This window comes from Oryx dammah, unplaced genomic scaffold, assembly GCF_014754425.2.
Source record: "Oryx dammah isolate SB20612 unplaced genomic scaffold, SCBI_Odam_1.1 HiC_scaffold_7, whole genome shotgun sequence".
Classification (NCBI taxonomy): Eukaryota; Metazoa; Chordata; class Mammalia; order Artiodactyla; family Bovidae; genus Oryx; species Oryx dammah.
In genome coordinates this window covers 6,714,322-6,724,526 of record NW_024070191.1, presented here as the reverse complement: position 1 = coordinate 6,724,526, position 10,205 = coordinate 6,714,322, and the positions used below count along the sequence as shown (strand labels likewise).

At 40.7% G+C, this 10,205-nt stretch overlaps 1 protein-coding gene across 1 annotated transcript; it reads left to right on the top strand.

Moving 5' to 3' along the window:
- Positions 1-217: 217 nt before the first annotated feature.
- Positions 218-8,823, top strand: LOC120865836 (spermatogenesis-associated protein 4-like). The gene is made up of 8 exons (XM_040243236.1): positions 218-435; positions 1,897-2,026; positions 2,395-2,513; positions 2,620-2,840; positions 4,951-5,067; positions 5,225-5,345; positions 7,374-7,393; positions 8,582-8,823. Exons 1-8 carry the CDS (start codon positions 218-220, stop codon positions 8,695-8,697), a joined length of 1,062 nt encoding a protein of 353 aa, XP_040099170.1. The 3' UTR covers positions 8,698-8,823.
- The last annotated feature ends 1,382 nt before the right edge of the window (positions 8,824-10,205 follow it).

The window sequence follows — 10,205 nt, the reverse complement described above, 5'->3', positions numbered from 1 at the left end:
AACGGAGATTGAAAGCTCCGCCCAAAGTTTAAGCTCCTGGAACCAACTCCTTTCCCAGTGGGACCAGGGATGCGCGTCCACCAACCCAGGGCGGCAGGACCCCAAGCTGGAGGACCCGTGAGGCGGGGCGTTCGCGCGGAGGCCCCGCCCACACTAGGCCCCGCCCCAGCCTAGGCCCCGCCCCTACCGGTGCTGCCATAGAAACCCAGAAAGCGCCATGGCTGCCGCCGGCCCTGGAGAAGGGCTTTTGACACAGCCGGCGGCAGCCCGCCCTAAGTCACGGTCAATTTTGCCATGTCAAGCAGCTCCCAATGGAGAGAAGCCTAAGAAGTGTCTGGTCTATCCTCATCCCCCGAAGAGTTCCCGCTTGTCTCGGTCGGTTCTGCGCTGGCTCCAGAGCCTCGACCTCACCTTCTTCCCCAGGAACATCAGCAGGTGCTGAAGCAGGTCCGGCCCCCGGACGCCTAGCGGGCGCTGAGGGCCCAGCAGAGCAGGCCCAGGATCCGCTCAGGGGCTCTTTCCAGGGACTGCCCCCGCCCCCGCCCACTTACCACACATACACACACACACACACACACACACACACACACACACTCACATACACACATATATTCATATACATACATACATTCATATACACACACACTCATACACACACACACACACACACACACACACACACACACACACACGCTCACATACTCCTTGCTCTCTTAGGGAGATGACCTAAAAAAATAGGATGGAGCATTTCAATCAATCATTACTTAAGCCAATAGAAAATACTTTGGTAACTAAAAAAAAAAAGTCCAGGCTCTTTCTTCAGGGACATTGGACATTTATATTAGTGAGGATCAGTTTACTTTCTGTTAGATACTGCATCTAGTTTGAGAGTTATCAAGGACTGAAAAAAGTTGCTAAGTGCAGCCTCGCTGAACACTGCTGTTGTTCAGTCCCTAAGTCGTGTCTGACTCTGCCACCCCATGGGGTGCAGCGTTCCAGGCTTCCCTGTCCTCCTCTAGCTCCTGGAGTTTGCTCAAACTCATGCCCACTGATTGGTTATGTTATCCAATTATCTCATCCTCTGTTGTCCTCTTCTCCTCTTGCCCTTAATTTTTCCCAGCATCAAGGTCTTTTCCAATGAGTTGGCTCTTTGCATCAGGTGGCCAAAGAAATGGAGCTTCATCTTCAGCATCAGTCCTTCCAATGAATATTCAGAGTTGATTTCTTTTAGGATGGACTGGTTTGATCTCCTTGCAGTCAGTCCAACGGACTCTCAAGAGTCCTGTCCAGCACCACAGTTCGAAGCATCAATTTTTTTTGGCGCTGAGTCTTCTTTATGGTCCAACTCTCACAGCTGTACATGACTGCTGGAAAAAACATGGCTTTGCCTCTACAGACCTTTGTCACAATGAGCTCTCTGCTTTTTAACAAAGAATGCTATCTACGTTTGTCACAGCTTTTCTTTCAAGAAGCAAGCATCTTTCAATTTCTCTTGCTAAACATAACTGGCAGTTAATATTTTTTCTGGGAATGCAAACTAAATCCCAGAAAAATAATGACTTTGTAGGCAATGACTCTGGCTTATTAATTTCAGTTTTCCTTAAGAAAGATGCCTGAACTTTTCAGTGGACACAGGTATCACATGGGGATCTTGTTAAAATGCATATTCAATACAAAATAATGGTTTGGGCTTTGTAAAAGGAATGCCACGGGCTTTGGTGTATCTAGTCTTACCCAAATGCTATTCCATAGCAGGCTTCCTTAGAGCAGTGATCCAAGAAAGCTCCATAAGTTAGCTGCTGTCAGGATAGAATATTTAAGTGGTGTTAATTAACCATAAATACAAATTGTATAAATAACTACACTTAATTTCATTTCCTTATCGCTATGGAACAGGGATTTTTCAAATGGCTTCCTGATAGCAGAAATATTCACTACATATTACCCCTGGGACCTTAAATTGTCATCCTTTAAAAATGGAACTTCTTTAAAAGTCAAGTTGGATAACTGGGCACAGTTGGAAAAGGTAAATTAGCAATCACTGACACTTTTAACTGTTGAGAAGTTTGTTTGAAGAGGTGTATTCCTGAGATCTTGGATTTCTCTGTATATGCATGTGTGGCCATGTGCTGGGTTGGCAGCTTGTTTCCTTGTATTGAAAAGGTTACTAAGGTTTATGTCATGAGTCACCTATGAAACTTGGCATACTCATTTCAGATTGGAGTGCGATATAATAGTTGATTGTCTTGCTGAGTAATAATATCTTTTAATAATTATCACATTAAACCTCAAACTATTAGTTAAGGATTACAGGGAGACTAGATTGAATTCACAGTAATTGGAGACATTTATAGAACTTTTTATGATGAAAGTATTCTCTTTCTACTATTAAAGTTCCTGGCAAGAAAAAAACTTAAGTTACCTAAAGAACTAATCCATGGAACAATTCACTGTAAAGCCGGAGTACCTGAAATACTGATACAGGAGGTGTACACCTTGTTAACACATCGAGAGTGAGTTATCTGGAATTTTCTAGTAATATAATTTAATATGAAACTTTTGGTAATATAAATCTTATTACTAAAATGGCATTTGTCAACAATATTTTTTTTTTTCCAGAATTAAAAGTATCCAGGATGACCTCGTGAATTTCACAGACTACAGTTACCAGATGCAGTTGCCACTGGTCCCTAGGTCGACAGCTTCAAAGTCTATTAAAGATAACATTAGGCTATCAGAACTAATAGGCAATCCCAACAAACTTAACAATGAACTTAAAGTAGAGTTCCTCTTCCTTTTACAAATGTTACAAAGGAAACTGAGCAGAAAACTGAATCCAAGTAAGTTTTCCTTGGAAATAGTCAATTGGGTTCTTCCAAGCTTAACAAGGCTCTACTTGAACACAAGTGAAAGAAAAGCCTGCCACTGTACCCAATTCATGGACTGTTGTAATTTCAGCTGCTGCGACTTTTATTAATTCATTCATATATGCATTCATATCTATCATATTATTTTGTGCTTTTAATGTGTTCTATTTCTTGTTTTTTGTCTTACCTATTTTTTTCTTCTTTAGGACTGAACTTTTTTCCAAAGACCCCACTACTAATTTGGAAAATTACAAATTTCTACTCTTTCTAGTGCTACCGCAGAAATTTTAACATGCATATTGATCTTAGTCTAAATGTAATATATTTATTCTCTTCCTCAAACTGTAAGGACCTTAGAACACTACCCACTCCCTGCCAGTCCCCATCCCACTTAAGTTCTCTAAGTTCTCTCTTTTTTTTTTTTTTTAAAGTTGATGCTATTTCTCCCTTTTATTTATATTTATTTATTTATTTTTGGCCACACCGCACAGACATGCAGTATCTTAATTCCTCCATCCGGATTGAATCCGTGCTCCCTGTAATAGAAGGGCAGATTCTTAACCACTGGACTGCCAGGGAAGTCCCCCTACTTAAGTTCTTTTGTTGTTCAGCATTTTAGTTTTGTCAAGTTATTTTTTTTAACACCACAAAATCAAGCATCATTTTTTGTCCCTAATATTTGCTTACATTTAATCTGTCTATTACTTCTACTTATTGGATCTGGTAGGAATTCCATTTAATCTTCAATTTAAAAGTCCATTTTAGTGCAAAACTGACCTGCATCCCTGTTTGCTTTGGAACACAATTTCTCTTTAGCCATGGACACCTCAACCCTTCAGATTATTGAACAGAATTCTTTTATCATCTGTGTTGATTTTTGAGACTGCTGATTTTAAGCGGCCAAAGTGATTGTAACAGTTTTGTGCAATATTACTGTCCAGAGTGGTATTTAGCGCACATAGGGCACAGCTGATGAGTAGAAATGACCTCACACACATCTTCTAGCCTCCGTGAGGGTGAGCTAAGAAGAGTAAGTGGTCTTTGGAAGCACAGTGAAACTGATGCCCAAGTGCTGCAGTTGATAGAATTAGTAAGAAACAGAAACATGGAAAATAATTTTGTCACCATTTTTATAGTATAAAAATAATTGCAAAATGAAAGATACTGTATGATTTTATTTATATGAAATATAAAAACATGTAAAGCTAACCTATGATGATAGATGTCAAGATTTCTTTTTAGAGTTCTGGAGCTTCCCTGATGGCTCAGTGGTAAAGAATCTGCCTGCCAACAAGGGTTCGATCCCTGGGTCAGGAAGCGCATTGGGTCAGGAAGATGCCCTGGAGAAGTAAATGGCCACCCACTCCAGTATTCTTGCCTAAGAAACCCCATGGACAGAGGAGCCTGGCAGGTTACAGTCCATGGGGTCACAAAGGGTCAGACATGACAGTAACCAAACAACAATAGAGAGATATGAGGGGGTTTGGGGGTGCTGGTACTATACTGTTTCTGGATCAAGGTGATGGCAACCCAGGTATGTATTCAGTCCGAAAATTCATCAAACTGTAACAATATGATTTGTTCATTTTTCTGTATGTATATTATTATTGAATAAAAGCTTATCAAAAGACTAATAGGAACACAGGGATACTGTCTGTAAAGTAACTTTTTTGAAGCAACTCTTCCATGCATCAGAGATGTGAACCATGGTGGAGAGGGCTATTAATCTATGTATTCACACCACTCTCAGGAATATGATACAAAAGTGAAAGTGAAGTCATTCAGTTGTGTCTGACTCTCTGTGACCCCATTGGACTGTAGCCTGCCAGGCTCCTCCGTCCATGGTCCATGGGATTTTTCATGCAAGAATACTGGGGTGAGTGGCCATTTCCTTCTCCAGGGGATTTTCCCGATGCAGGGATAGAATCTGGGTCTCCCATATTGCAGGCAGACTCTTTACCATTTGAGCTACCAGGGAATCCCTGATGTCTACATAATCTGCTTAAATGAAAATTGTAGTGTCGTATTTTGACAATAGTCATAATGAATTTTTAAGAAAAAATGTTGTGTTTGTATTTTATAGAATGGTTTGCAGTCAAACCAACAGTGGGAGAATCTACACTCGATCACCGTCTTGCCAAAGCCTCTGGGAACAAAAGCAAGTCAGTCATTTCAAAGGAAAGAGCCGCTCCTGTGTGTTGTAAGTTTTTTAGAAGTTTTTTATTTTTAATTTTTAACTTGTTAAAATTGATGTTTTTCTTTTATTTTGTTCACTTAAATTTTTTAAAATAGTAAAAATGCTGGTCTAGGCATTCAGTCTAGAACTGTACAGGTTGATGTGCTGTGTTTTTCTGTAGGTGCTGCGAGCATGAGTACATCAAGGGCTAAGAACCAGTCCAAACTGGGGGAACCCCTAAGCCAGGGTGCCCCCACTTTCTTCTATATGAGCCATCCCAATACTGATTTCTGCTTAAAAAAGTGAGTCTGAAACAGGGGAAGTACATTGGCAGAGCTCAATACTTAGTTCTCTAGCAGCTGGATGATGAATCAGTCCTAAGCCAGATGCAGACAACCTGCACACCTAGACTTTCCAATCACTTGTTTTACAAAAAGCCACAAGTTTAAGTCCTGTGAATTCAGAAAGCACTGTATACCACAGCAAGCTATAGCCAAACCACGGGCTAAAGTCAGTCTCTGCCTGAAAATTTTGTATAGCCTGCAAATGAAGCATGGCTTTTACATCTTCAAATGGTTGGAAACATATCAAAAGAAAAACGGTATCTCCTGCCACAAGAAAATGCGATGGAATTCCAGTTTCCATGTTGATAAGTAAAGCTGTACTGGGACACAGCCATGCCTGTGCCTTTGTGCCTTGTCTGTGGCTGCTTCTCATCTAGAGCAGCAGGCCTGGTACTGGCCACAGAGACTGTCTGGCATACAATGTAGTATCCCAGACTTAGCAAATAAAAAGATGAGGGCAATACAACCAATACTTTTTAAGACATGTTGAGAACATTTGCTAAAAAAAAAATATTCACTATGTATCAGAAATTTAAATTTAACAGTGTCCCATTTTTATCTGAAAACCCTACTCAAAGTTTGAAATACAATATTTACTGTCATGCCCTTGATGGAAACTATCCTGTGGACTCTCTACAGAGCAGGCTGCCTAAAGTGTGAAGAGGGATTTCTTGGACAAGATGGGGTGGAAGTTCTTTGCTTATATAAGCTCTGGGAAAGCAATGTCAACAGATTCTTTTTTTTTTTTTTTAATGACTTCTCAGAACCTTTCATATGCTAATATGCATTATGAATATTAAAAGGGAAAGGTATAGAATGAAGTGTTTTTCAAACTCTGATCACTTGGGGCTTCCCTGGTGGCTCAGCAGTAAAGAATCTGCCTGCAATGCAGGAGACCTGGGTTCGATCATCCCTGAGTCCAGAACATCCCCTGAAGAAGGAAATGGCAATCCACTCCAGCATACTTGTGGGGAGAATCCCATGGACAGAGGAGCCTGGTGGGCTACAGTCTGTGGGGTCACAAAGGAGTCAGACATGACTTAGCAACTTAGCAATTTGATCACACATCACTATTACTTAGTTTTGTTTTGCTATGGCTTGATAGCTCGGTCGGTAAAGAATCTGCCTGCAGTGCAAGAGACCCGGGTTTGATCCCTGGGTCGGAAGATCCCCTGGAGAAGGAAATGGCAACCCATTCCAGTATCCTTGCCTGGAAAATCTCAGGGACAGAGGAGGCTGGTAGGTTGCATTCCAGGCGGTCACAAAGAGCTGGGCACGACTGAGCGACTTCACTTTCACTTTTCACTTTCATGCATTGGAGAAGGAAATGGCAACCCACTCCAGTGTTCTTGCCTGGAGAATCCCAGGGACAGGGGAGCCTAGTGGGCTGCCGTCCATGGGGTCGCAGAGTCAGCCGTGACTGAAGCGACTTACCAGCAGCAGCAGCAGCAGCAGCAGCAGCAGAGCAACTAATACTTATGGCTTGGTAGAACAGCTGTTCCCAGAGCACACTTTTTAACATTGAGACCTTAGGCCAGCCAGTGCCTCAAAATACATCACCACAGAATCTAACAGAAGTCAACTCCAATGCTTCTATGAGGGAAAAAAAAGCAGTTCATAGTTTCACCTTTAGATTCTGAGAACACGTCCTCCCCTTCAGCCTGCCTCAGGGTCCTTCCATCAGGGATGTTTGCAGTAAGAGTTCCAGAAGGGTGGGAGCTGGAACCCCGCGGCCTGGGGTGGGGAGGGGTGTGGTGGGCAGGGAGGAGCCTGCAGCGGCCCCTCTCTGTTCACCTGGCTGCCTCCGTCCCTGTAATAGGGGTCAAAGGGCCTGACTGGGTATGAGAAAGCAAAGGTGGGAGTGAGCCAAAGCAAGGCTTTCTGCCTGTATAACAAACAAATGTCAGGTGCCATGCTTAAAAAAAAAAAAAGTTGCCTACTGATATCTGAGTTGCTAAAGAATATTCATTTCTGTTGTCTTTTCAGGAAACTTTCAAGAGTCACAGGTGAGTTTTTCGAAAAACTGTATGCTATCGTTATTTCAGATTGGGACTCATAGTAGCATGGCCTCTTGCTGTTCGGTGTTTAATAATGGACTAACTCCTCTAAATAACTCGTCCTCCATCTTGCGCTCTCATGAGGCCCAATTCCCTTCCGTTTCCGTGGTCTTGTCTCCTACTTTTCAAAATGGCCGACGGGTGCCCTCGCGGGTCCGGGCAGAGCAGGATGGGAAGACACGAGCTTTTCTCTTTCTCCTTCTCTCCAGCCTGTTGTAGGTCCTGGGACTCTCTCAACCGAGGCACAACAGGAATTAATAAATGGTGTGGGTTTGACTTTGGCAATTATATGGATGAGAGCCCCTTCTCCTGGGCTTTACGTCATTTCTCCCATTTGTGAGATGGATGCCGTTTTAGTCATTTCTGATAAGAGCAGAGTGATTAGTTTGGATAAGCTAACAGAACTTGGAAGTTAACAGGAGGAGAGGCAACAACTCTCGACGGAAGGAATTTAAACCTATTTTACCACCTAAGATGGCACTGAATGGTACTGAAAGCACAGGCTGTTCATCTGAAAAGTTTCTCTTAATATATTGACGGGGTGGTAAAAATTAATTATAAGAAAGTTTTTTTTTTTTTCCTAAACACTGAAGTTCCTTTGTTTACCTAAATCTAGCATCAACCACAACAATAGGCCAAGGAAATGCAGGTCTCTCAGTTAATCTCCGGCCCATCCTATTTGAACCAAGTCAGCTGAAGTCTGAATGGCCAGCTTGGATGCCTTAGCACAGAATTCTAGAAACCTAATTCTGAATTCTAGAAACCTAATTCTGAATTCTGTGTTTGCAAATCTAAGCACTATTAAAATCACTATTAAAATCACTGTTGCCTCACCTGCTTTCTGAAGCAACATTTAAAAATAGCAGTCATATTCAGTATCAGATGCACCCAATAAGCCCTGGGTATTTTTAGGCTTTCAGATGACTTCTGGAGGCGCTGGTATTCTGGTTTTGTATTTCCAACTACTATAATGCATGCTGTAAATGTTCTGTTTACTTGAGATTTTAGACTAACTTGTGCCCAGCCTCTTGCTAATTATTCTGTGTATGGCTGGTACATTAGAAACATAGATGGTTATGTACATATTTAATAACCACAGTGGATCTCAATTTTATTTAAATATCCCACCAAATACAGGTAATAGTGTCAGTCTACCTAAAGAAATTGAGGTGAAGCAAACCGGAACACATTCTTTTGACTCAATGAAGCCTACCATAAATGTGGAAAAGGAACCCGAAGAAGCACCTATCTAATGGCTTTGAAGAAGTGATTTTACCACCTCTTGCCACCCTAATAGGATACAATCATCTACACTTGGATATATTTCAATAATAAGTAAATTAAAGTGTGTCTTATCCATAGTTGGGCTGAAGAACATATTTTTTAAAAAATTCAACAATCATTTATTCAACACCTGTGCCCGCCTGGTACTGTTGAAAACACAGAATCGGTTTATTAGTAAGCATGTTTCTGCTTAGTCCCTCAGTCGTGTCTGACTCTTTGCGGCCCCATGGACCGTAGCCCGCCAGGCTCCTTTGTCCACGGGATTTCTCCAGGCAAGAATACTGGAGTGGGTTGCCATTTCCTCCTCCTGGGAATCTTCCTGATTCAGCGATTAAACCCGCATCTCCTGCGCTCCCGCATTGGCAGGAAGATTCTTGACCAAGAAGCCACCTGGGAAGCCTCTTCATTAGTCCAGAATGAGCAAAAAATAAGTTTAAAGGTACAGTTAAACATGATTCTCCCAGACGAGTAAGAATTCTTTCTCATAACTTTTGTAGGTAATGTGAATCTACCTTGTACTGTTTTCCTCACTAGCAAAGAGTTACACTACTAGTTTGCCTGATATCATTTATTTACATGTCATGCTCATCAATACAATTTTTTTCTGAATATTACTATTACACATTGGTCCACTGAAAATCTTGCCCACCTCTAGAAACAGCTTTACTTAAGCTATCAATTTTTAAAAAAATATGTATCTTTCCTGTTGATACTAGAAGGAAAATCATGTTTCACTTGGAACTTCATTCTGGTGTTTAGCAAACCATTTAGTTTGATTGAAAAATCCTTCCTGCTTGCTGCCAAGCCCCATATTTTTATCAAAGGGAAATAAAAGCAGCCGGATATTCTGATTATACTTCCTATATTCTTGGTAATCTTAAATTCATTATTTGGAAAATTTTCATTAAGTGGAATTATTCATGTTTTTATGCTATCTCATTAATAGTGTCATTTGACTTCCAAGATGAGTATTACTAAGGCTGAATCTCATGATATGTTTGTCAGTTTCCAACAAAACTCTATTTGTTTTTCTGCATTTTTGAAGGCTTAGACAGCTGCATAAGAATTTCGACATCCAGAGACTTCCTTAGTTAACTTTATCTTTCTGAACAGATAATATTTAGTAAAAGAAATTTAAAGAGAGTCCTGATAAAATAGATGACTTCTTGGGAATGAGTTTAGAAAATGTTGAGAATAATCTTTTAAACCATAAAATATAGTCCCTTAGGAAAGATTTTTAGAAACAAGTCTTCTGAAACTCAGCTGGAGAAACATGCAGAAAAAAGAATTAGATTTGGGTAAACAGTAAGTTTCTTCTCTTGATTCTGTGTTCAATCTCCTGCAAGAGCATTCATGGTCTAACTTCCAATAAATCATGTTTATTATAATTAGAGTTAATATAAAATGATTAGAGATTGTGAATATTATCAAAATTAATATTTATATCTTTTAAAATAAATTTTCATTTGTTTTTTAC

Coding starts and splice junctions, on each gene's coding strand:
- LOC120865836 (XM_040243236.1), top strand. CDS start 218: ATGGCTGCCGCCGGCCCTGGAGAAGGGCTTTTGACACAGCCGGCGGCA. Junction 436..1,896: donor TTCCCCAGGAACATCAGCAG/GTGCTGAAGCAG, acceptor GCTATGGAACAG/GGATTTTTCAAATGGCTTCC. Junction 5,346..7,373: donor ACTGATTTCTGCTTAAAAAA/GTGAGTCTGAAA, acceptor TTGTCTTTTCAG/GAAACTTTCAAGAGTCACAG.